This window comes from Falco punctatus, assembly GCF_963210335.1.
Source record: "Falco punctatus genome assembly, chromosome: 9".
Taxonomy (NCBI): domain Eukaryota; kingdom Metazoa; phylum Chordata; class Aves; order Falconiformes; family Falconidae; genus Falco; species Falco punctatus.
In genome coordinates, this window is record NC_137589.1 from 45,092,424 (window position 1) to 45,117,998 (window position 25,575).

At 54.2% G+C, this 25,575-nt stretch overlaps 1 protein-coding gene across 3 annotated transcripts in view; it reads left to right on the top strand.

The window, feature by feature from the left end:
• Positions 1-11: 11 nt before the first annotated feature.
• NTNG2 (netrin G2) overlaps positions 12-25,575 on the top strand; it is a 47,442-nt gene continuing 21,878 nt past the window's right edge. For 2 of the 3 annotated variants that reach the window (XM_080403025.1, XM_080403026.1), the window contains exon 1: positions 12-20,028. In XM_080403025.1, the coding sequence (XP_080259151.1) occupies positions 19,454-20,028 (575 nt within the window). In that variant the 5' untranslated portion in view covers positions 12-19,453. The remainder of the gene's footprint in view (positions 20,029-25,575) is intronic. The other variant, XM_080403027.1, reaches the window with a different exon arrangement.

A 25,575-nucleotide genomic window follows, 5' to 3' on the forward strand; every position in this document is an offset into this window, starting at 1 on the left:
TGCCCATCTCGGTGCTGCGCTGGTGGGAAGCCAGCCCTAGAGCAGGGATGGTGCTGACACACTGAGGGGAGGGCGAGGAGGAGCCAGGGAGGCTCCCAGGTCTGGGGTGGTAAGGCCTGGGGTCTGCGAAAACTCTGCCCTGGGCAAGCACGCAGCCTGAGCTGCTCCAAGGTCATCCCTCTGCTTACTGAGGAACGGGGGATACATTTTCCAGTCCCCATCCCAAAAGGCTGCGCCAGCTCCAGGGTTTTATCAGAGGCGGGTGCATCATTTCAGCCTGAGTACGAGCGAGGGGCAGGGTGGTGGAGGCCAGCGTGGCCCCCACACACCGGCAGCTCAGGGAGTTGGTCTGAGCCACAAATTTTGCCGAAACCCCTGGAAACGGCCCCTCTCTTCAAGACTCCACATGGGAAGGCTCTGTGGACACATACTTGCCCTTGTAGTTAAAATCTTTAACTTATTTTCTCTTAAATATTAATCATTGCATTTCATTCCATGCACCACAAAGCTCAGCAGGAACATTTGATTTATAATTCACAAGGCTTTACGTTGTTAAAAAGAGTTCAGGGGTCAAAGCAAATTGCAAAACAGCGTGGCTGTAACGTCCCCTCCCAAACGTCCCCCAGGAGCAGGCCAAGCACACATTTAAGGCACAGGGACCAAGCCAGCCCATGCTGACAGGGTTTCCACTGGGCAAGGAGTGTCTTCTAAAAAAGTGTATTATTCTTTTATTACCTATAATGAGAAGGGGGGGGGGGTGTCTCTCTAAACCAGTGGAGGGACTCCCATTTTCTGTTGCCAGCTTTATCAAGGCTAGTATACCCCCCATGCCTCAGTTTGCCACCTAGAAAATGCACAAACTCCTAGAAAATACCCTGGGCCCAACCAGAGCTCAGGGCATCTATTGGAAATCCAAGAGAAAAGTGCTGCTTTGGTACCAAGGGATACCAAACATTTACGACCAGCAGAACATGCTGCCAGCAGTTGCCAAGTTCCCTTCTCTTCAGTACCAGGAAAGACATTTTCACCAATTCCAGCTAAGTAGCAGCTTCGCCTTTTAAAAGATGGTTATAAAAGAAAGATGAAGTCCAAAACAGTTAACTAGTGATGGGTCAGTCCGTATTTCTCATATCTGACTGGCTGCAGAAGGATCACAAGGTGAACGCCAGACCGCTTTCCACTACACACACTGCAGCTGTTTGTAAACCCTTTCTGGCTAAGGATGCTCCGGGCTTCAGCTCCACTGACCTCCAAAGCAGCCAAAGACACAAACTGCAATCAGCTCTCTACATGTCTTGAATCAGTCAATAGCGAGGTAAAATCTTTCTATTCTGGGCACCAGCAGTATTTCCTTGTAGCGTACGCCTGCCATGTGCCGTAACACTTGCAAACAGCGCGTACAGCCGTGAATGGGAGTTACACAAATGCGGAACATGGCTCTGCCTTCCTGTCCCTGCCTCACCCCTGGCGCCTGCCTGCCCAGCTCAGCTCCCAGAACAAAACCCAGTGCTCACCGCAACGTCCCCGAGCTGTTCCCTGATGAAGAACAGAACTAAGAACAGAAGTAATATATTGCAAGTTGGTTTTTTTTAGATTTTGGGGATAGGTTTATGAAATCCCATTGTATTCATGGCCCTTCACTCTCCCGTCTTACACCAGCACTGGCCTCTCCAGAGGATTTAGAGTTGTAAAAATGAAGCGGCTGAAGAGCAGCCCTGCCGAAGTGAGCAAGGAGCCTACCCAGCGCTTAGTGCACAGGGTAGTAGGTGGCTGCAGGAGGGGTCCAGGCTCCAGTCCAGCCTAAGGACCCGAGTGGTACGTGCTGGGAGGCCATCAAGGTACATTGTCACAGCCACGGTCACAGAGAACGACACGTGGCCATTTACTGCTGAGCATCCCCTTACAGTCAGTAGAAAGTGGACCCAGCCCCTCCATCGCTGGTGCTGGGCGGTGGCTTGACACCTATTGACATGCAGAGAGCAGTGAGCCATGCCGCAGAGGATGCGAGCGGAGCTTTGCTACCCCGGCGCAAAGGAAGTGCTGGGCAAAAATCGATGTCGCTGCCCACGATCGTTACAGCCGCCGAGCCCCGGCCCTCGCCAGAGCAGGGGCAGGGGGGGGCGAGGGGCTGGCACCCGCCCTGCGGCTCCTCTCCTGCCAGCCTGCTCAGGTGTCTTTTGGTGTCCTCTTATCCTTTCTCTTCAGGTTTTAATTATTTTTATGTAACAGGTGGGTTCTCATAGGAGCCTGGCTTTCCAGCAGAGAAGTTCTTACGGTGACTGTATTGCTTTCTTAGGTGTCTTTCAAAACAGCAGGGTACTGTCCGTGCAGTTAAACAAACGTTACTCTGAATTAAGCATAGCCCAGCAGGACACCTGCACTGCTCAGACAACTGAAATCAAAATTAAAGACACAAAAACATCGCTCCGTGCTTAAGGAGCCAGACAAGAGGGAGCTGGATGATGTCCCCATGTGGGGCATCAGTGCAGGCAGGCAGAGGAGGAGGGTCCTGGTAGAACTCAGGACCACATAAGGCAGCGAGTGGTTCCTACAAGGCTGTACTGGTACTGAGGAGGCTTGCACAGCTCGCAGGGTCGCACACTACGGCTGTAACAACTTCAGGCAGCACTTGCAGAGAGTTCCGCAAAGGGAGGCATCTGGGAGATGGCAGGATTTACTTGGAGGACTGCCTTTTCTGTTTTACAGCCATTCTAGTCACATCTGGCTGCTCCCTTCTCATTGGGAAGTGTTTTGCTGCTTATTAAACTTGGGGCTTTTGCTTTTTCCACCGTTTCTGAACCTTCTCCTGTTCATGTCAATGACTTTCTGGCAGGGTCCCCTGAAAAATGAATCGTACTGTTCCTCCTGGCAGGGCAGGGGGAGTGGTGGGAGCAGGAAGACAGATGGATAAGTAAATGAAAGCCTGAATGAATCTAAAAGTGTGACTGAAGACTAATAGGGAACAGATCTTTTAACCGAGGATGTCAAGGGAAGGGCGAGACTTCAAAGGTCACATCCAGGGCACGGCCCGGGGTGGCTAAATGCAGAATTCAAATAAGAGGGGTCTGCAGGACAGGCACGGCTGGGGAACGGCAAAGCCGCACGGTCTGCATGGGGCAGAGGGGAGGTGCAGCATTACTTCACCATCCCACCCACCCGGGGAGGAGGAAGAGGATGGCACAGCCGGCAGGGTACGCCCAGGTAGATGCTGAGATGCTGAAGCTCTTCTTCGATACCAAGCAGGGACCTTTGAGAATTAACTTTCAAGCATCGGCGTTTGGCACAACAGATGAAAAAAGCTACGCGGGTTTTGTGGGCAGTTTACTCATGGGGCAGGCAGTGGGGAGCAAGCAAGCACAAAAGCCCCGGCCCCTGCTCCAAATGGCTTTGCAGCTCAAGGCGTTTTTCCAAATCATTCTAGCAAAAGCCAGGAGAGGCAGCTACAGCAGACTGCCTGCGAGCCAACAGCCATCCCAGAATGGTTTTGCTGCTGCCTGACGCCCTGGTGAGAGAGCCCCCACACACCCATCCAGCAGCACGGAGACCCCAGCTCGCCGCCAAGATGGGAGCCCCTTTTTTTTTTTGGCCCTCAAAGGTGTCAAGACCGTAATTCTTGTTCAGACGATGCTCTTTGATGCAGGGCCGAGCTCTTAGCCCATATCGATGGATCAGGGGTATTTTTATTTGGCGTCAGCATTGTTTCATCAGCTAATAGAGCTTGTTGATTTTGGCACAGCTACATGAAAGGAAAAGGCTTTATTTATTCATTACACTTTCAGCCAAATTTGATGTTTAGTTTAATTCTTAGCTAAACTTTTCTGAATGATATGTGGTTATAAGGCTGGTACTAAACAACTCTTTCTCTTAGTAGACTGAGTGCTAAAATTGGAAAAAGCAGGCAAACTTTTGGGCACAAAAACCCTTTTCCCTACATTCTTTGCCCATCTCATACAGCTAGACCCAGCCATAGCTTCATACCCCTGTTTTAAGTGCAAACAAATTGTTACGGGTTCGAGGATGATTAAAGTCAATTTTTTTAAAGTAAGAAGGAAAACGAAGTTGCTTCAGAGATGCTCTTCCAAGAGCATTTTTAAAGATGCAGCATGATCTGGTGGTTAAAGGATGGTTTCACCCCTTCTGGTACCCCCGGCAGAGACAAACCCCACAGCACTTCCCCAGCCCATGCTGCCCCCACACCTCGTTTCAGGTAGGAGAACCAGGGGGGCATGTACAGAGCCCATGTACCAGTCAAATGGAAAATCCTTTCCAATAAAAGCGGATGTTCTCCCTCCTCCTTGATTAGATCAGCACGTTCCACTGTTGGCCACAAACCCATCGTTGGCCTTAGCAGGGGGCTGGGAGCCAGAGCTCCCCTTTGCCCTTCCTTGGGGGAACTGTATGGCATCAGGGACAATTACTTTGCGTTTATGCCACAATTCAGCAGCACTGAATCCACTGTCCGCTGTCAAATTGCCCATGACATCTCAGTCAAGGTTGTGGCGATGGAAAGCTGCATCTTTTTTTTTCCACATCTGTAAAGTTCTCACAGCCCCCCTTCCCCCTTGAACCCTCCAGTACATTACATTAACACCTGGAAAAAACTCCCCTTTGAGCAGAGCCTGGAAAAGGCAACTGCTGCTATATCCATCCGGATGAAGGCTGGAACCAATCCACCCTGTGCACCCATCATGGCATTGCTTTGGAGCGTGGGAGAAAGGGCTGGGGCCCTTCGGCTTTGTTTCCACCCTTAATCACTTCTCAGCATCAGGGTTGCTGCAGAGAACACTATCTGAAGTCAAGATCAGCAGCTCCATGCCCTTGGGGCCATACCCTTGGATTGCACGTTATTAGCTGCTCAGCAAATTACACACCACTACTCTCCTACCACAGAGGCTACTCCGGAGCGCGACAGGCTCTTGGTGCTATAAAAGCAGAGGCTTTAGAGAAAATGAAAGAATACAATTCAGCTTTAAATTAGAGAGTGCTGAGCAAACGGGATTTCCCCCCACAGTCCGTAGCAATTTCTTTAAATGCCCAGTTCGAGATTCATCTTGTTGTAAAGTGGGATGCTGCTCCCCTAACAAGGATCGTTTCCACTTGCTGACGGAAAAGACACAGCGATAAAAATCAAGCTGTCAAGCAGATTTAATTGGTACAGTGAGCAGAAAGCTTGCCCCCACCTTGAATAAGATGGGGAAGAATAAACTGCTTTTAAGAGAAGCTTTGCGCTTGAAGGGGAACAGTGTCCAGGTGGGAAAAGCTGGAGAGAACTGGCTTTGGAGACTTGCTGGGGAGCGTGGCCAGAGCCAGGAAAGCAGCTCTTACACTCACTCATACACCAGCTCCAGGTATCACAGTTTTCCACAAGCAGCTTTTGAAGCCAAAGGGATTCAGGGAAATCCTTCCTATTAATTTATTTTAAAATCTGTATTATATTCTATAGCATAGATATTGTTTTCCATTAAACTTTAAAAGGAATTCTCCCTGCAGGAAAGACTGCCTGAGTGGGAAGGAGTACTCTCCTACCACGCTCTGGTTTCCTTAATTGAAAGCCCGATTTTAACCTTAGTTGAACCTAATTACTCTTTCAGACCCCACACCACCTTTTTATCAGGGTGCTGAGGCATGGGGCTCAGGCTGACCCAGCCCCACAACCCTACTCGCGTCCCCGCTGTTCCCCCACGGCAGCACCACCCCAGAGCCACGGTCGATCAGACCAGTTTGCTGATCCGTCCAAAAATCACCTCCGCAAAACGACCCAGACCGCTTTGCTTTCTGCTCCCGCAGCAGCTGCGGGGCTGAGCGCCCGGCTGCACGCTGCATGCAGTAACGCCTGGGGCATCTGCGGCAGCGGGGCTGCAAAATGATGCGTGGCACTGGGTGGGCGCCTCTTCCCCTACAGTTACGCTCTGGGGCAGCTACAAGCAAGCAATCCTGATGCCCTCAGTGGGGACCCTCCAAGCTCAGCACCTGGTTCACCCCATGCTTTTGGAGAAAGCAAAATGGGAATGTACCCAAGCAGTGCCAAAAAGCCTGTCTATGGTGCAAGCCTCTTCCTTGGCTGCAGCCCCTTTCCCCCAGCCTGAAGGCGCGGAGGGGCTGCAACACAGCCAAGCGGCTGCTTCCATCCCCACCGGAGCCACGGGCCCCAGCACCTGCGGCTTCACTGCTTTCTGCTGGGCTCAGCCCCACTCACCAGCAGCAGCCAGACCACTGGATCCCACCTGTGAGGGGGACGGGGTGGCGAGGAGCCAGTGGTCACTCCATGCCCATCTCACGCTGTCCCTGCTTGGCTGGCTGCAGAGCTTACAGCAATGCAGGGGCAGCCGGGGGGTCCTGAGGTTAATGAATTCCTCCTCTGACCTAGATGGTGAGCTCCATCAAGCGTGAGCAACAGCAGCATGGCAATGCTTGGCTAGCAGAGCCCAAATTTCTGACTTGCCAGAGTTATTACGCACGTGGGCTGTTGCTGACCTGCTTAGCGGGAGTTCTCCACCGAGATGGTGTGAGCACCACCGCTGCCACCCTCTTGAAGGCATCCATCTCCCCAGGCACCCAGCCTGCGGTGCTGAACACACCCCGGGTGTTACTCCTGCAGTTCAACACCACGCAGCAGGGTCCCAGTGCTGGAAAACACCAAAGAGGCTTTTTCCTCCACAGACCACACAGCACTGCTTGGTGGCCAGAGGTGTCTCTGGGGAGAAGCCAATGCCGGCACAGCCCTGGCTAAGACCCACCAGCAAACAGTAGTTTGGGCTCCCAGCCTTCACCCCAGGCAGATGAGCCATCCCCTGCAGCCTCAGACCCATCCCACGAGGTTCCCACCATCCCCCCCTCTTTCAGGCAGGGTCCCCGGGACCCACGGAGGATGCACGTGGCAGTGCTGGCCCCACACCTGCCCTGTTCCACTGCCCTGCGCTTGCTCCAGCCTTTGGCACCGGTGCCTCTGCACAGCTGCTGTGCGCGACAAGCAAGCAGGCTTTGGGAAACCTGTGGCTTTTGGCTCCATGCGGGTTTCTGTGTTTGTCAGCTGTCCCCGAGCAGGCTCCAGCTGCACAAGGGGACCGGCCAAGGTTGCCTGTCTAGAAGCTGAGTGCGTGTAGGCACGCAGCAATGTAGAACCACCAGGTTGGGTCTCATCCCAGCTGGCTCCCACCTCTCCTGCTTGCTCACATCTGTGCAGAAGCCACCAACGCAGCAGCCTGCCCTCCCCAGAGCAGCTCCAGCCTCCGCCTCTGGTGAGTCCCATGAGAAGGCGAGTGCCGGCGTGTGAGCAGAGCTGGTGCCAGAGCGGGCAGCAGGGTCACACATCCACGAGTGCCCATCGCCCAGGACCAGCACCCATTTTGCTGCACGCTCCAGCATGGGCAATGGGTCTCCACTCCCTCAGTGCTGAGCATCATGTGGATGCTGCCACTGCCGTGTCCAGTCCTGCCCCTGGCACCTCCACATCCCTTTGTGGGGGGAATATCTCAAGGGGAGAATTAGCACAGATTCAACTGGTTTTTACTCCCAGCCAAAGAGTTTATAAGCCCTCATCCCCTGGCTGAGGCGGCTGCTTCAGCTCCATGTGCTGCCTCTAATGGGGTTTGTGGGGAGCCAAAAAAAAAAAAGGAGAGGATCACAGTCCTGCCCTCAGGGACAGCCAGGGCACATATCGGGCTGACCACAGCACAGTCCCAGCCTCCGACAGGCACCTGCTGAATTGTTCCCCTAAAACACAGCATAAAGCAACCAAATACTTTGCATGCAACAGCAAAACCAGAGCGCTCGATGCAGCAGGAGCCCTGATCAGAGGTCAGGGATGGGTGCAGGGGCATCCACCACCAAACCGTGCTCCCCCTGCAAAGGCTTTGGGGGCAATCTGCACCTCCATTCGAGGAGCACAGCAGCGCATCCACTCCCTCTCCTCTCCCCCTCCCAGCCTCCGTGTCCTGCCCTCCCCCATTCAAACTATCAGGGCCTCTCTTACAGAATAAAATATTAATAGCGGCGTAGCGAGCCTCTCTGCAAAGGCTGCATGTATTGAGCTTACAAGGCGCACAAGCTTTTAGAGAGTAGGACACTTTTCCTACTTCCTAAGCATTTTCTTAGTCCTGAATCAATAATGCACTCTAAGCCCAGCACACAGGTCGCTGCTGTTGTGCTCCCGCTGATAGGGACTGAGGGGAGGGATACATCTCTGTAGCAAGATGTAAGGGCTTAATAATCTGGCAGAGAAGGGATGGGGCAGGATCCAAGGAGTTTAATTTGTAGACAAGCCTCAGGGAAGTACCCTGGGAAGAGCAAAGCTTGCAACTCTTGGGTACAGAAAGTCTGGGTTGGGAGACGAGCTAAAAAGCAGTCAATGGGATTAAATGCCTGCGTCTTTGAACGCCTGCCCGTGGTTGCTGGCTGAGGGGTGTCTGGTCCATCAGCTTCTGATCTGGGGCCCTAGGTCGCTCTGTAATCCACAAACCTGCAAAAGGAGCAGCTGAGGGGTGCAGCCCCGGTGGGGAGGTGGGTGCGGAGGTGAGCCCAGGGCGCCAGGAGGGATGGGGTTAGAGCAGCTCACGGCGGGATTAGTAGTTCAGAAAGAGCTGCTCAAAAATGATTCCATGGGAGGCCGGGCTGTGGGCGATGCGATGCGTGTGCTCGCCCAGCACAGACCAGATTATCTGCTTAGGAGTGGAATTTTCCGGGCGGCGTTAACCCTTGCGTCGCCCACAGATCAGCCGCACATGCATCTTTCAGGACGACGGGCTTGGCAGTGGATGTGGCAGTGGGAGCTGAGCTGCTGCCCAGCATCCTGGGGCTTTGGGAATGGAAGTGCTGCCCAAGGTCACCCAGCGAATGGTGTGCTCAGGGCCCTCCTTGGAGAGGTCACCTGTGGACTGGGCTGGATTCAGTCTGGAGGTTAGAATTCATCGGGTAACCAGATTTTCTGACCATTTCTGGCTTAGCCCGAGTGGGCGTGAAGGGATTTGTGTCCCTGCACGAGAGGTGCCGGCTGTGTTGCGAGGGTGGACAGGTGACTCGAGTCGGTCCTTGTGCGTGACAAGCAGCACCTCACTCTGCATCCTCCCTCCGCAGAGAGGATGCTTCCTGCCTGGACACCAGCCTCCTGCGCGGGTCTCACCACCTACGGTGCAAAGATCAGTTCAGACCCTTCTCGAGAGGTACTGAGCAACCACAGGGAGAGTTTCAGAGACAGTGTGGGGTGAGAGCAGAGATTTCCTTGACCTTCACATCAGGTTTGGGTGAAGGAGCCACTATGCCCAGCTGCAGGTGCCTGGAGGAGCTCAATCTTCAGGAAGGTGGAGCCTGACCCTGCTTTTGAAATCCCTCCCTGCCTCAGTTTCCCCACCAGGAGAGAGGACATTGCACTGCCACCACACGACCCTGTCTGGCACTGTGATGTCTCCTCACAGCTGGTGGCGAGAGGGGCGCAGTGCTGAGGTAGGATAAAATACAAACGAGATGCTCCTTGAATGCAGAAGCAGGCTGGAGGGGGAAGGGGAAGAGCAGCCACGAGCAGGGACTGGATCTCTTCCCTGGCAGAGAGACAGGCCCAGGGGAGCCCGAGAGCCCCGAACAAGCGGTGCGCTGTTCGGTAAACGAGGATCTGCTTCAGGCCAAAGGCAAGAGGCAAAAGGCAAAGCAAAACGTCTCGCCGAGCGCGCCCCGGTGCATGCCCGCGGAGGGCTGTGCTGCGGGGCTTGCGGTGCTGCTTTCTGCTGACTCAAGCTCTCTGAACCCCGCATGAAGGCACAGGGTGCCCCGTGCCAAGGGTGACCTTGTGCTCAGACAACCTCCATCCCGGAGGAAGGGGAAGGAAGTGGAGGAGCGATCAATCCCCCAAACCACAGCCCGGGGGGAGATGGAGGGAGTGACATTCAGCTGAGCCAGAATTAGCAGCAGATCTGTGGAGGGACCCCATTTCCACCCTATTAATAATTCATCCCAGCTCTGCCTTTACCTGCTCATAAACAGCAAACAGCTTGTTAGCGAGGATGGTTTTCTCCCCTTTTGCTGTCTCTGCCCTAATAAGAGCCCCTTGCAGATGGCTGGGGGGAGGGAGGCAGTAAGGGAAGGACACACGAGTGAACAAACCACCCCACCAGCCCACCCCGAGCTTCCCACCCCATCCCTTCAAGTCTCCCTGCCCCAGAGCCCGCTGCCTCCCAGCCAGAGCTGCCCTTCCCCTGCAGAGACTAAGCCGCAAAATCACTCCTCACTGAAGCCCAGGTGCCCTGCCAGAACCTCCCTACACAGGGCCATTTACAACCCCTCTTTGGAGGGTTACCACGAGGAGGAGAGCAGTGCCCACAGGGTGTGCGGGCAGGGGGTTGCTGGAGCATCCCGAGCACCTGAGCAGCTCTCGGGCAGCAGCCACACAGGCAGCCCCTGGGAAAACTGTGTCTTCCGCCATATGAGACAGCTTCTGGACTATCTAAAAATATATAGAGCTTGACCAAAGTGGTATTAAAAAAGAAAAATAAATGTAGAAGACGACATAGCATCTTGAAGAAAGCCATTAAGATTTCATTATGAAAAGGTGCACTTTGCCATCAGAGCACCACTGACATCTCCACAACCCGACCGACACGGCAGTGCTGGCCCCATCAGGGACCCCTCCCCACACACCGACAGGCATCCTGAAACAGCACAAAGCCACCCCTGACACATCTGCTGGGTCTGAGCCCCAGCTGTGCTGCGGGGAAAGCCTGTCTGGGCACCAGGGGATGGGGTCAGTAGCGCAAGAGGAGCAGATGCTGAGCAGGCAGCCCCACACATCCCCCCCACGGCTCCCCGCATCCCCCCACATCCCCAGTGGCATCGGGCAAGGAGGGCACCAACCTTCCCCTTGGCTGGGGGGGGTGGCAGGTGCAGGGCTGTTTGGCTTGAGAGGGGCCTTGTATTTCTCCTCAATTACCTCCGTGCTCCCAGCCATCCCTGCCAGTGAGTTGTGCCACTTGCCAGCTGTTGGAAATAATCGCTGTAAATTAATTACGCTTGTTTCACCCCTCTGATCCCTCCCAGCCCATGAATAGAGTGAAAATTAATTGTCAGAGAGTATTTCTAGTTCTCTGGGAGTCCCATCCTGGCCACTGGCAGGGTATGGTTTATGCCCTGAAGCATGAGATTTAATTACCCACAAATGTTATTTTTGATCATAAAACCACCTTGTCTTTTCATAAATCCAGATAGAGCAGTTGAACCCTCAGGTCAGAAGCAGCAAGAGTGAAAATACCCCATAATGATGTTAGGACAAGCCTGTGTCCTCTCCTGGGTAAATGCAGTTCTGCTTGGGAAAGAGCATCATGTCCCAGAACAATTATTGGAAGAAAACCCAAGGAAGTTTCCCAGGCACCCGTCACTCAGGGTGGCCCTCCTCAAAAATGTGTGTTGTAGAAAATAGATTTAACTCTGTATCAGTGGGGAGGACAAAGGTGGTTGTCACCAGACCTGGGTCGGGGACGGCATCTTCCCCACTTGGCGCATTATTTCCCGGTGCTAAATCGTGGTGCTGACAGGCACCGGAGCGAGCCTGCAGCCTGGCCAGGATGAGGACAGGGACAGATCCCTGGGAAGCCCCGGCAGAGCCAGGGAAGCTGGAGCAGGGGATGGAGGTGAAGCAAAGTCCTGCAACTCAATCCCACCGTGAATCAAGGGAATTTGGCTGAGCATAAAGCAGCAGGAAAGCAAACGCACCGGGACAGTTGTTTCAGCTTTATCCTGCAACCCAGTGAGCAAATGGATCTCTCTCCAGTCCTTCCCTGGCAGGCAGGTTGCTGAGGGAAGGGGAGGCTGCCGGGCACATGCGGTGGCACCGGTCCCCGACATGGACATTGGTGGGGCCGGAGGGCTCAAGGTGCACGCAAGGATTTTGGTGATGCAGTTGTTTGCAGGATCTGAAATAAATTTGATGGCAACTTAAGGACTTGGCTACCATGTGAGACAATGCAGGGACTTTGTGAGCCCCATCAGCTAATCTGTCCATGGGAAACCAAAGGCAGCATCATAGGTGCCCTGGGAGAAGCAGAAGGGCCTTGGGATGCACCCAAGAGCATCTTAAGCATCACAGCTGGACGAGGTGGGTGCTGAGGAGGGGATTGTCCCCTCCTGTGTGGGGGTGGAGGTTCAGACTGAAGTTTCGTTGGCCACAAACCCTCCTGAGGAGGAGGGAAGGACATTTCTGTGCCATCGCCCGCCCCACTGAAATCAATCCAGCATCGCTCGACTCGCGGGCCAGCAAAACCCTGAATTATTGTGCCACTCGGAAAAACTGGATGAAAACCTATAGCTAAAAGGGGCAGCACCATCCAAACTCTCCTCATCCACAGCCCCTCCACCCCCGCCATGGCGGCAGGTGCCGGCTGCTGCTAATGACCCCACGAGGGACAGCCTTCAGTGGCACCAGATCTTCTCCTCTCTGCTCCAGGAGCCTGGTCACTAAGCAGATCGCTCATTTCAGAGTCTGCAGGAAGCTCCTCCTCATGTTGAGAGCGCCAGACCTGGCTCTTCAGGTGCTTTAGGCCGTGGAGGGGGCGATGAAACAGCCCCTGGTCCCAACCATCATCAGCACAGGGGAGCCTGGAGATACCCAAAGTCTGAGAGCTCTCTGGTTGGGTTTGAGAGGGGAAAAAAACACTACAGAAGGAAAGACCCAAAAGAAACCCACCAACAGGATAGATCTTTGTGCCAAAGAAATGCAATTAACTTTTTTCCTCTTTGATAAAAATCTTCCTATTAAAAAAAAAAAAAAAAATCAAGGAGTACCCCACTACCCCCAGCTAAAAAAATACAAATTTTGGATTTCCAAAACCAGTCCAAGTTGATGAGACCTTGTCATGACTCTTATTAGGAGACTGCAATTAGAAACTAGTTGGTCTCAGGGTGACCTAGGGTTAGCAGAGACCTTGGCTTAAACAACACAATTCCAGCAGGCAGGAGAGACCCCTGAAAGCAAAGCAACAGCGGGGGCGTCCCCTGGGCCAAGGCACCATTGAACAAATCACACCAGGTTATGAGCGCTGTGAGGAGCATCCTTGCCTGAGCAGTACAAACCTTCACATCACCTGCTGATTTTTCCATGCTGAAATCTTGCAGGGCTTTTTTTACTCTTTAATATGATCATTATTTTTATTATTTTTCTTCACTGTGCAGCTAGTGGCTGCGCTTGCTTTCCAGCTTCCCTTTGGCATGGACATCTTCTAAAAGCTGCAGTTTTGTTTTTGCGCAGCTTTCACCATTCACAACAGATGTATAGTTTGTTTAAAAAATTCAACAGCTTAATGATTAATCAAGTAATTTCACCTACAAAAATATATAATTTTATGCTACGAGGCTTAAAAATGGCATCATTTGCCAGGAAAAAAAAAAGCAAAACAACTTTGTGCGCTCATTAAGAGCCCTAGAAACCAGCTGGGCTCTGTAAAACCAGGGCCCTTTATTGTGGCTGTTTTCCCCCCCTTTTCCCCCCTCCCCAGCAACGTGGGAACAGCTTTGCTGCAGCATCCTGGATTTCTATCATCACGCCTTGCTAGACCAATATCTTGTTTCCTAAGAAATCCTCCTGACGAGCAAGTACCCACTGTCACCTTCAGGAAGCCCCTTCTGCAGCATTTCTGCCCAGGCACCGAGGGGGGATGGACCCAGGGGCTGGCACTGCAGTCACCGGGACCAGGACATATGTCCACCTCAAGCATGGACCTGTGTGAACCTCATGAGGTTTAACAACACCAAGTGCAAGGTCCTGCACCTGAGCTGGGGCAATCCCTGCTATGAACACAGCCTGGGGGTGAAGGAGTGAGAGCAGCCCTGAGAAGAGGGGCTTGGGGGTGGATGAAGAGCTGGACATCAGCCGGGAACATGTGCTGGCAGCCCAGAAAGCCAACGGTACCCTGGGCTGCATCACCAGCAGCGTGGCCAGCAGGGCGAGGGGGGTGATCCTCCCCCTCTGTTCTGCTCTGGTGAGACCCCCCTCTGCAGCGCAGCATCCAGCTTTAGGGTCCCCAGCACAGGGTAGACACCAGCCTGTTGGAGCAGATCCAGAGGAGGCCACAGGAATGATCGGGGGGGGGGGGGGGGTGGGGGGGTGGCGGGGGGACTGGAACACACCCCCCCCCTGCTGTGGGGAGGGACTGAGAGGGTTGGGGTTGTTCAGCCTGGGGAAGAGAAAGCTCTGGGGCGACCTTACAGCACTTAAAGGGGGCTTGTTGGAAAGATGGGGACAGACAGTTGAGTACAGCCTGTTGCGATAGGGGCAATGGTTTTAAACTAAAAGAGGGTAGATTCAGATTTGGTAGAAGGAAGAAAATCTTTACCATGAAGCGAAACCCTGGTACAGGTTGCCCAGAGAGGTGGTAGATGCCCCATCCCTGGAAACATTCAAGGTCAGGCTGGACGGGGCTCCGAGCAGCCTGATCCAGTGGAAGGTGTCCCTGCTCGCTGCAGGGGACTGGACTGGGTGACTTCTAAATGTCCCTTCCAAGCCAAACCACTCTATGTTTTGCCCCGTGGAGGCACAATCTTGCTACGATGCCATTTGTGAGGACAAGTTGTCTTCAACGAGGCTCTGGTGATTTGTCCCTGGGGATTTGCCCCTTGGGGCTGTGCCAGGGCTAAGCAAGGTTACAGTGCTCTTAGGTGCACCCTCAAGAAATGAGCAGCCAGAAGAGCATGCTGGAGAGCCAGAAACCTGCAACATCTAGTTGCTGTGAGGACACTCACGACTGATTTAATAGCGTGAGACTCAAAGTGAACTGGTTTATTTTAAGCTCACCGAGACCAAGTTTGCCTGGCTAATGCATTCTGACTTTTAGATTGAAGACGTAAATATCTTGAGACTTTGGACAGATTCTTTGGAGGACGTACGGCTTGGAGGAGGAAACCAGATTCAAAAATAATACCTGGAATTATTCCAAGAGCACTATAACTGATCTTACCAGGACCAACGGAGCAGCCAAAGTATGGCCATCTGTTTCCGCTCCCCCCTGCCCTCCTGGCTGACTTCAAACCACCCCACCAGCAGAAAATGCCTTGAGCATCCCGTGGAGGAAGGACAATTCAATAAACCTAAAACCAAAAAGGAACACTTCATTTTAGCAGAGGAAGCCGTAGTGATGTGACTCACTCTGGTGGCTTTTGAGGCTCTTCCCCACCTTTCAGCACTGTCACTTAGAGGTTATTTTTGTGTTTGTCCTGTTACAACCACGCAGCTCTCGAGGTGTGTGCCGCTCCGGAGCACCAGGGTGGTTAAAGACATCTTTGGGCTTGCTGCCTGCTGAGCTGAGCATGCTTACAGGTTGGGATGCATAGAAGCCATCAGGGATCGTGCATCTCCATTCCCTGATCTCTGGGATGAGCATATGGCAGACAGGCAGAGTCCTGGCTCCGCTCCCCCCTGCTCCTGCCCCGCCAGGGCCCCTGCCAGGGATATGCCTGGCCAGCCCTGTCCCTCCAGACAGGGCACTGGGAGGCGGATCATGTTTGTCAGACCCAGTTGCTTCCTTCACTGCCCCTGGGAAACCTGTCCCACCACCCACCCTGGTCACCCTTCACTGCTCTGGGTAATGCTTTCTTATTGTAGTTTGGTCACAGAGTAACCTTGTGTAACTTGGCCACTGCTTAAGGAAGTCTCCAAAGAAAGCCTTGACAGGAGCATCATCCATAAGACCCAAAGGTGAAGCTGGCCACTGTGGCCCGCAAATATTCAGTGGAGATTCATCTCACACCAGCTCAAGGGCTTTGGCCGCTTCGATGGCTGCCGCACGCAGGCAAGGAAGCCACACGGCAAGAGCACTCTTGCCAGGACAGCTCTGTGCACGCAGAGTGCTGCTCACACAGAGCCACGCCGAGCAGCAGGGCTCCCCAGGGGTTTACTGGGGAGCTTTCTGCTGCCATCTCAAGCCCACTCCCCACCTAAGCCCCCCAAAACGCTGCACTGCGGCACCCTTCTTCAGACAAGAGGTGAAAACGGACCTCCGGGATGGTCTTTTCGGGAGCATCCTATTAAGCCATCTGTATGACCACATTGGCAGTGAGACCATACTGCAACGCAATATGTTGCCTCAGCACAAGAAGCACACTCAGAGCCCCCAGCACTTCAGCTGATGGGGATTTTTCTTCCTTTTCCATCAGCCACCACTGTAAAGCTGTGCTAAGAGGCAGCTACATCCCCCAGCAGGAAGCTGTGTCTCATTAGCAGAGGTAAACAATTCCTCTGAACGTGACGAGTCAGGAGAGCATATTAAATATGTCAGTGTCTTAGGGGTTTTTTAATCCCTGCTCCGGAACAGCGTGCCTCAGCAGGGGAGTACCCCCCAGCACGGCTCAGCCCCAGCACACCCCAGCTGGCATCTTCCTTTGCTCGAGGCATCTCCCCGCCTTTGGGAGGGCAGCGGGGTGCACCTGGGCAGGTGCCCTCAACATCAACCACCTGAGCAAGCCTCAGCACTCCATTTATTTCCCTTGCTCAACTGGCGCAGCTGCAAACAAGTGGAAAAAACCCCCAACTATCCAGCCATTTGCTTTTGAAACATCCGTTCAGCATGCTCCCTGCTTTGGGGCTGGGCAGCGCGCCGGAGCTGAGTGGCTCCGGTTGCAGCCCTTCCTCCCAGCGCACACGGAGATGGCAAAAACCACACGTTGCTCAAGTTAAGGCTGTAACAAGAGGAGCAAATCCCAGCACGGCACTGGTGGCTTTACCAGCAGGCAGTGTGTCCGAGAGCAAGACAATGCTGAAAATAGTATGAGTTTTGCCTTGTTTTATCAACTGGCTTCTGCTGCTTTCCCTGGCAGCCACATGCACGCACAGACACCCCCCAGTGCATGCTTTATTTACAGGAGTCCCCTTTTCTTCCCCAAGGATGCTGCTGCATCCCCTGCAAAGGAGTCTGATGCTCACATACAGATCAGCTGCTCACTATTTTGTTTTATCCCCGCTGCTGGCGGAGCAGCCTCCTGCCTTATTTACAGCATGCTACTCACGCGGCTCAGGAGACAGAATTATTTATGTGCTCCTGAGCTTTTCTAGGCTCCTCAGTGCTGTGGCCTCTGCTCCCTGGGCACATAGTTGTGCACATTCAGTGCCTGTCTCAGAGCAGCAGGGAGGCACCAACGGCCCATTTTACAGACACAGAGTGAAGAAGCTCCAAGTAGTTCCCAAGGCTTTTCGCTGTCCAGCCAGAGGTGACAAAGCCCAGATTTTCCACAGCACCTCATGTTACACAGCAGTTTCCGTGCTCAAAGCCCAGTCCCACTTTGTACCCAAGAGCACCCATTTGTACAAGCGAGATCCTCTCCTCTGCTTTGCTCGCGGTATACACAGGGCACCCTAAAAGCAGGTACAAGCACTGACACTCCAACAGTTTCCCAGGCCAAAACAAGCCCATGGCACAGGATCCGTCCCCAGTGCCACGGACACAGGAGCAGCCTCTTCCCACACTTCCCTGCACTTGCAGTGGGGCTCTCCCAGCCCTGGGATGCAACCAGGCTGTGCAGACCCCAGCCCTGCACCTCACTTGTTTTAAGCCCCCAGGTACCAGCATCAGCTCCCTGTGACAGGGGACCAGCAGCCCCCCACACCCTGGTGCTGCAGGAGGTCCCCAGGGCCAGGCAGGAGCGCGCTGCCCCCCATGCACAGCACCTTCCCACAGGCTCCCCACCACACACAAAGCATTTACAAACCAAACCACAAAACCCGGCTCTGCCTTACCTTACAAGTCCGCTGTGCTCAGGAGGGCCAGACCTCACACCCAGCAGGATCCTCACCTCCAGCCATCAGCTCTGAGCAGCTCCAGCTGCTTTATCACCTCCTCCTCCTCTGCCAGGTGCCTTTGCCTCCCTTACGAGGGTCCCACTGCAGCAGAGCCCACTTGTCTTACCAGTCCTTCTCCCTCCCTGATCCTCTGGATTTTGAGTCCAAGAGGGAGGCAGAGTGACAGCAGAGATGCTTCACATGCAAAAACAGATTTGCAGTGTGTTGCAGAGGTTTTTTTGCAGACAGTACCCATTATAACACAGCCAGCCCCACATCAACCCCAAGGCAGGTCTGACCCACATGCTCACAGAGGCAGGGACTGCAGGGCAAGTAACAATGGGCTTTAACGCACATCTGGATGAGCAATAGACCCATTGGCACAGCTAACCCTGATGCCCACCTCCAAAACTTCAACATTTGGTGTGTGACCTTGATGATATTTCCTTAGTGCAGTTCAGCACAGGTGGATGCCTGCCTGTGTCCCTGCAAAACATGCAGGCTTGGCCATGCTTTGTCATTTGTGGGCAAAATGGGACAGCTGGACCTTTTCCCTCATTGCCTAGGCCTGCAGGTGACAAGTGACATAGCACTGGATGTTGTGGCCTGGATGGGATGAGCCATCCTTCCCACCATCATCCCCATGGGTGGATGAGGACCAGTGCACCTCCTGCCTGAAGCTGGGGAAGGCAGCATGGCTTGGGAAGCACCTGTCCCCGCAGGCAGCAGGGCTGCCAGGCACAGCTACCTAATTCAGTTTCTGCAAAGACATTAACTGACGTTCTCTTCTATTTGCCACGGGCTAAGGGTGCCTGGACAAGCAGCAAGCGGTGGTGGGGGTGGGGGTGTGGTTAGGCTGCAGGAGTCCCAGATCCCTTCTGGGTGCTGGCGGGTGAGCACGGAGACACCCCGTTCCCTTCCTGAGCCCCTGTCAGCTCAGTGTGGGTAGGCTGAGCTGAGGGGTGACCAGCAGTGGCCATCTCACTGGACTGAGCGGGTGCATCCTGAGCGTACCCGCTCTGCATGGCCAGGATGCTGTCCTGGGAACAGCAGAGACACAGGGAGCACAACTCTCTGCTCGCTTTGGTACAGGCCAGTCCTGTCCCTGCTCGGAGCTGGGAAATTGGGTTTCCCTCCTCTAGCCCTGCTCAGAGGTACTGGAGAGACAGTGTGTCCCCAGGCCATTTGGCATCAGGAGCCACAAGAGGCATGGATGTGCTTTGGGGATTTTAGCCATTTGGTTCTTGCAAGGGAGAGGGGAGAATGCAGCTTTCCGTAGGCTTGTAACGTGGCCAAACTTGAGCGGAGTTCTCCAAGACCGTCTCAGGGAAAGTGCTTTCTATGAAAATTGCCCCCATGCCAAACTGAAACACCCTTTCCCAAAGGGCCTTTCAAAGGAAAGAGCATGGCCATTCTTGTAGCAAAGGCAAAGGACATCGTTCTGTCTGAAATTCATGCTCAGAAACAGCACCATCCAGAGCCAGACCCCTGGCGTACTCCAGTTCAGCACAGCAGTTCATGTTTGATGCAAGCAGCTAAACCCAGGACCCAGTAATGGTGTGAGTTTGGCCGCATGCCTGCGATGCCCATGCGATGCCCAGGTGTTACCTTCTTCTCTTGTGACCGTTGTTGTTGTTCCAGGAGAACCCGTACCTGTGCAGCGATGAGTGCGACGCCTCCAACCCGGACCTGGCCCACCCACCAAAACTCATGTTCGACAGCGAGGACGAAGGGCTGGCCACGTACTGGCAGAGTGTGACGTGGCGCCGGTACCCAGAGCCGCTGCTGGCCAACATCACGCTGTCCTGGAACAAGAGCATCGAGCTGACGGACGACATCGTGATAACCTTTGAGTATGGCCGACCCACCATCATGATGCTGGAGAAGTCACTGGACAATGGGAGGACTTGGCACCCGTACCAGTATTATGCAGATGACTGCATGGAGGCCTTCAGCATGCCAGCACGGAGGGTCCGGGACCTCTCCACCACCAGTGCCAACAGGGTCCTCTGCACGGAGGAGTATTCCCGCTGGGCGGGCTCCAAAAAAGAGAAGACCGTCCGGTTTGAGGTGAGGGACCGCTTTGCCATCTTTGCTGGCCCTGACCTGAAGAACATGGACAACTTGTACACCCGGCTGGAGAGTGCCAAAGGGCTCAAGGACTTCTTCACCGTCACCGACCTGCGGATGAGACTGCTGAGACCGGCCCTGGGGGGCACCTACGTGCAGAGGGAGAACTTGTACAAGTACTTCTATGCTGTCTCCAACATTGAAGTCACCGGCAGGTAACGGCCACTGTATTTCTTTGGGTATCTCTTCTCGGAGGGATGCGAAGAGGGTTACTGCTAGAAAACTAAGCTGTCAGCGCTTCTGTCGACCGATAAGGTTACCCGTGGTTTCCCTCTGAAATCCCCTTTCTCCCCAGGCAGGGTAGCGCTGGTAATAAATCAGATGTGTCCTTGCAGGGAATGGCTGGGGCACCTCCAAGGCCATGTCTGAGAGCAGGGCTGTGTCCCCCCGAAGCCAGCGTGGGGGAAGCTGGGACACGACTTTGCGTTCCCTCTGAGACCCCGTCCCCAGCTGCGCAAACACGGCCAGCCTCTGCCCAGCAATTGCAGGGGCAATGCTAGTGGATCCAGGGGGAGGTGAGGGATGAGGCTCGCGCCGCTGAACTCCGGCTCACGGCCAGGGCCGGCAGGACAGGTCATCCCAAGTCAATCCTGCGTTCCCAGATCAGCCCTGGCTCTGGCAGATGAAGTTTGGGGTGACGGTAAACCCCCCCCCAACAGATCTGAGGCAGCGGAAGGCAGGAGGGGGGGTTGTTTCTCCTGGGTTTTGTTTTTCATTTCTCTGTACGATGCCATATGTTACGTTATGACATCAGCTGAAAAAGCAAAGTAAGGTGGAAAAATGCCGAGATGGCTAATTTCCCATCCAGCTCGTGGATTCAGCTTGTGTGAGACTTACAGGCAAGAGGGGAAAAATCTCCCCATCACCCACCTCGTGCTAACAAGAATCACCACAGTGACAGAGGAGCTGTTTGTATCGGTTCCAAACTGTTTGCTTCTGAGACTTGCAAGCAGAAATGTTTTGCAGGTGCCACCGAGGCTGGCTTTGAATGGGCTCCAAGGGGAAGGAAGATGCAGCGTGGGGTGGGAGAGCCGTGGGGGCAGGCAGGAGGCGGCGGTGACGGCAGCAGCAGGCAGAGGGGCTAGGGCTCTCCCACAGGGTGGGCATCAGCCACCGTGGCTCTCAGCTGGGCTGGCAGCACATCAGGGTGCCCACCATTGGGACTGTTCAGGGTAGAGCCCTGGGGAGCTCGGGCACACGGGCAGAGGTGTGGGAGAGCACCTCCACACCCATCTGCAAGCGCCCAGGTCTCAGTGCAATGTGCTTCTGCATGAATGTGTGCGGAGAGACACGTTACATCTGCCCATAAGAAGTATTGCCGGGGTACTAAATACCCACTGTCCTCAAACGGCTCGGGATGGGGTGAAATAGCAAAGTGAAGAGGGTGGAAGGGAGGGAAAGCTGGCAAAGGCGAGGGAAAAGGCAGGCACATTGCCTTCCCCTCCACCCCAACCACAGCCAGTCCTGCCCCTGCTCCGTCTGCCGCAGCCCCACTGCCTGCAGGGACGCTGGATGTTACTGACAGCAGCAGCCACACCACGGGGATCGATTCCCAGCCAGAGCCCCCGCTGACCGGGGCGACTGGCAGGAAGGGCTGGAGCTGGTGTACGAATTTATCCAGGCTGCTTAGGCTCTGTAACGGGGACACAGAGTTTTCAGCTCAGAAAGTGGTAAATTAGGATTAAATGTTGGATGTCGATGCTTCTGCAATGGCCTTTGGCTCCCAGGCATGGAGGTAACCGTGCAGATAACCGAGGACTCGTTACTGCACCTGCAGCAGCTTCAGCATACCTGATGCTTTAAGATACGTGTTAAAATATTCTTGGTGTGTTGTGAATGCCTCCCTCCTCAGAGCCCTTTGCCTTTTCTGCCTGCCTTAGGCAGGATATGTTGCTTCAGGACTTTTGACTTCAGGCTATGCTGGTGGGATCCTCCACAAGCGAGCACCTGGCTGGCTGTCAGCTCTCTTCCTCCCCCCACCAGCTTTTGAACTCACTGGCCAAATGTAATACTATTTAATAGCAGCAGAGATTGTTTCAAGAGATAAAATCCCTACAGACTTCGTGAAAAGAGGCAACTAGGGCAAGAGAGGAAAACCTTTTCAAACACCCCTGGGAGGGGGATGGCACAAGCTCTATGAGACATCCGAGACTCCACAGCTGCCTGCACCCTAAGGACAGCGCTGGCGAGGGAGGGCTGGGCTGTGGACGGTGGAAGCTGCAATGCTGCTTTTTTGCTGGGGCCAGAATGAGACCGGTTGGGGGTTGTTGGCTAATTGCTGGCGGGCTCACCCCGGAGCTGGCGTGCTGCCGGCGCGGACGCCTGCCCACGGCTGCTGCAGAGCAGCGGCTCCTGCTGTCTCTGCTCCCCTCTTGGCTCTGCTCGCCATGAGCTGCCTGACGCAGCAGGGCCTCCTCCGAGAGGGCTTTTCCCAGCCCAAACTCCAAGCCCCAAGCTACAGCAAGACCCAGCTGTGCGCTGCTCCGCTCTCCCCGACCAGCCCCGCTTGCTGGGCTGGTCCCTAGGAGAGGGGGAAACTCATCCTGGACAGGGAAGAAGTCGATGCCTGTCCTGCGCTGATTTTTCCAGCTCCGATGGGCACAGGGCAGGGAATGACGACTGGTTGAAGGGCTGTGGATAAGTGGTGTACAAGGCGGAGAAGCTTCATATGAATTGACTCTGCTCCTGTGATCGTTCCAGTCCCAGCAACCGTTTTTTTTTCACTGGAAAGCAATCTAATTGCAGCTGTAAGCAAAGCCAGTTACGATGCAGGGACTAAAACCAAATTAAATCTTGTGTATGGCTCAACAAGGGGTGGGTTATTGAGAGAAAGAGAGGAGAAATCAATGTGAGCCTGACAGAAGCGCGGCACAGGAAAGGGGGAGGCAGGGCTGGGGATGGATGCACACTGCCTCTTCCGGGATGTGGGAACAACCATGTTCGAGGAAGAGGAGGAAAGTGCCTAGACAAAATGGGTGGGGGGTGTTAGGGATCCACTACAGGTGTCATGGAAATGAGAGGGAAGAGGGTTATGAAGAAATGAGGGCTCAAAGGCAAAAAGCACCGGGGAGCAGGGCTGAGAGCAGCCCCAGGAGGCTGGAGGAGAGGGGCTCAGCTGTGGCATGTGGCACTGCTGGAGCAGTTGTGCCGTCGGAGTGCGTGGCATTGCCTGTGCCCATGTGGCACCAGGATGTTGGCAGGCAGCTGGCAGTGCCCACAGGGCGATGGGAGACATGGCAGCTCATTTACAGTTGATGGCCATGGTCAAGGGAAGAGCAAAAGGCTTTGCCCTCAGAGCAGACCATGAGCCTGGGTGGTTTCTTGTGCCGCAGCCTTGGCTGGTGGACTCAGAGAGGTATCTCTGATGCCCTCAGTCCATGTGCTCCCGGGCCCCCATCCAAACATAACCCACCCTTCACCCCTCTGCTTCCCACCAAGGAAAACCCCTCACTGTGATCTCCCAGAGCTTTTGGGAAAAGCAGAAAAAGATGGAGCAAAGGACATGGGGAGAAGGGGAAGGAGTCTGCTGCCTTCTCTCCTCCTGTAGACCAGATAAATGGGGGCAGTCAAGAGTTTGCAAGGATCTCCAAAGCGTCTGGTGAATCCTGAGGGTCACTGCTCCCTTCCTGGGTGTTGGTGCAATGGGCTGGTGCTCCAGGGCCTCCTCTGCCCACTCCATCTGCGTCCTCTCTTTGCTTAACCTCAGCCAGGTCCGTTTCCCCATTTATGGCTGACGGTTTATTTTTACTCTTTCTTCTTGGTGTCTTTTTCTTTTCTTTTTTTTTTTTCTTCTTCCATCCTGTCCCTATTGATCCGCAGAGTAACTGGAGATGCGGAAGAGTCAAGACAGGAATAGACATGAGCAAACCCTTGGCCTGTGTGCTTGTGTGTGTGCCAGGCAGGGTGGGGAAGGGAAGCGGAAAGACTTTTCCCCACAGATGTCTATTCACTGCTTCATTTTCTCCTCGGTGCAGCAATGAGCTCGGTCATCTTCTTGGGAATGGGTGAATGAGCTTTTCCTGGCTGCCAGGACTGACGGCCGGCACGAGGAAAGCCGCCGGTTCTTTTTCCATTACACACCACGTCTCTTCGGAGTAATTTTTTCCCCTTCGTAACGTCAGTCACCACAGCGCTCAGCAGGGCAAGCTCCATCACGGAGACATTAATAAGCCATAATTGAAGTTAATGTGCCATGGCCAGGACATGTGGATCCAGTTAGGAGGAATCAGATTGAGCAGAAGTGAATCAATTTTAGGCTGATTATTAAGATTTCTCTCATTCGTCCTCCGTGCCCCAACGTATGCTGTCTGTCCGTCCGTCTGTCTGTCCTGCCAGTGATGAGCAGTCCCTGGAGGGATGCAGGAGGAGGGAGTGTTGCTCATCACCGAGCCGCTCCCTGTAACAGTGCCTCACCTGGGCTTTGCTCAGCCCAAAGGGTCACCAACAAGAAGACAAGGTTTCCAATTTTGTAACAGCATTTCCTCTCCTCCCTTCACCAACTGCTTTTCTGAGGGTTTCCTTGGCTTCTCTTTTGCTTACACCAAAGAACTGAAGGGAGGCCCTTCATGCTTCCCTGCTTTGATCCCTGCCTTCCCCTTGGGCGGTTCTTGGTGCCCCGCATGGATGCTCTCCAGGAGGCTTTGCTCTCCGCATGACTTGGAGTGGAGAGTTTACACTAGTGGAGCAGAATGAATTTGCCCAGGCCATAATCCTGGTTCCAACAGCCAGGATCAGGCACTCCAGACCTGGAAGATCAAGACCATCCCACAAAGCGCCTTCTCCAATAAACTGAGCTGGTTAATTGTCCGTGGTACCCACAGGCAAGGGATACATTTTCCGAGATTCTTGGTGAGTCTTGGGATTCGGTGATGCTCAATGCTGTATTGGTGTTAAAGATGAAGCTATTCCTGCTCAGCCTGGTGTCTGCCTCCTGCTTCTGTCCTCCAGGCCAATGCAGCTCAGCACTTCCCCTGTGGTTCTAGCTCAGCTCGAACCAGGGCTGCCAGTGCAATGCTCATCCTGGCTGCTCCCAGGCTGCTTTGCCCTGCTTGGATATTCCTCCTTCTGGCTCTGTTGATGAAGTTGTTGGAGAGCCTCCAGCCTGTCTTGACTTCTCCAAGAAAGCTGTCTCTAAAAGGGAGGAAAGAAGGAGGTTTGGTCCATGGAACAGCCTCTTGTTAAGGGTCTTCAGTTTTGTGTAATGACCGGTGCCCCCACTGAGCATCTTCCCCTGAGGAGCAGGGTGGGACCTGCCGGCTGCACCACTGCTGCTTTGCAGAAGGGGAACTGGCAGTCCCTGTCTGTGGGATCTGTGGGAGCCTGGGCTTCCCCAGCCCCAGTGCTGGAGCGTCACCCCCAAAATAGCCACAGGCTCACCCAAACCTCCCCTAAGAACTAGCCCAACACCCCTGCAGCCCATGGCCAGCTTCTGCCCACGCTCAGTAGCTTTGGGATGACCAGGAAAACCAGGGTGAGCACTGCCTGTGCCCATCCCCCCTCCTCCCCCCACAGCTCCTGGCAGCCAGACTCCAGGTCCCAGGAGGTAACAGCATCCTCGTGTCAAGGACGGCCGGGTCTGCGCCAACAGTGCACTGTGCTCCTCAGCCCGTCCTCGCCTCTGTGCCGGGTGGCCCCTGAGAGCTGAATTTCCCTGGCATTCCTCCAGGCTGGAATTATAGCTTGAGTTCAAGCAAAATCTTGTT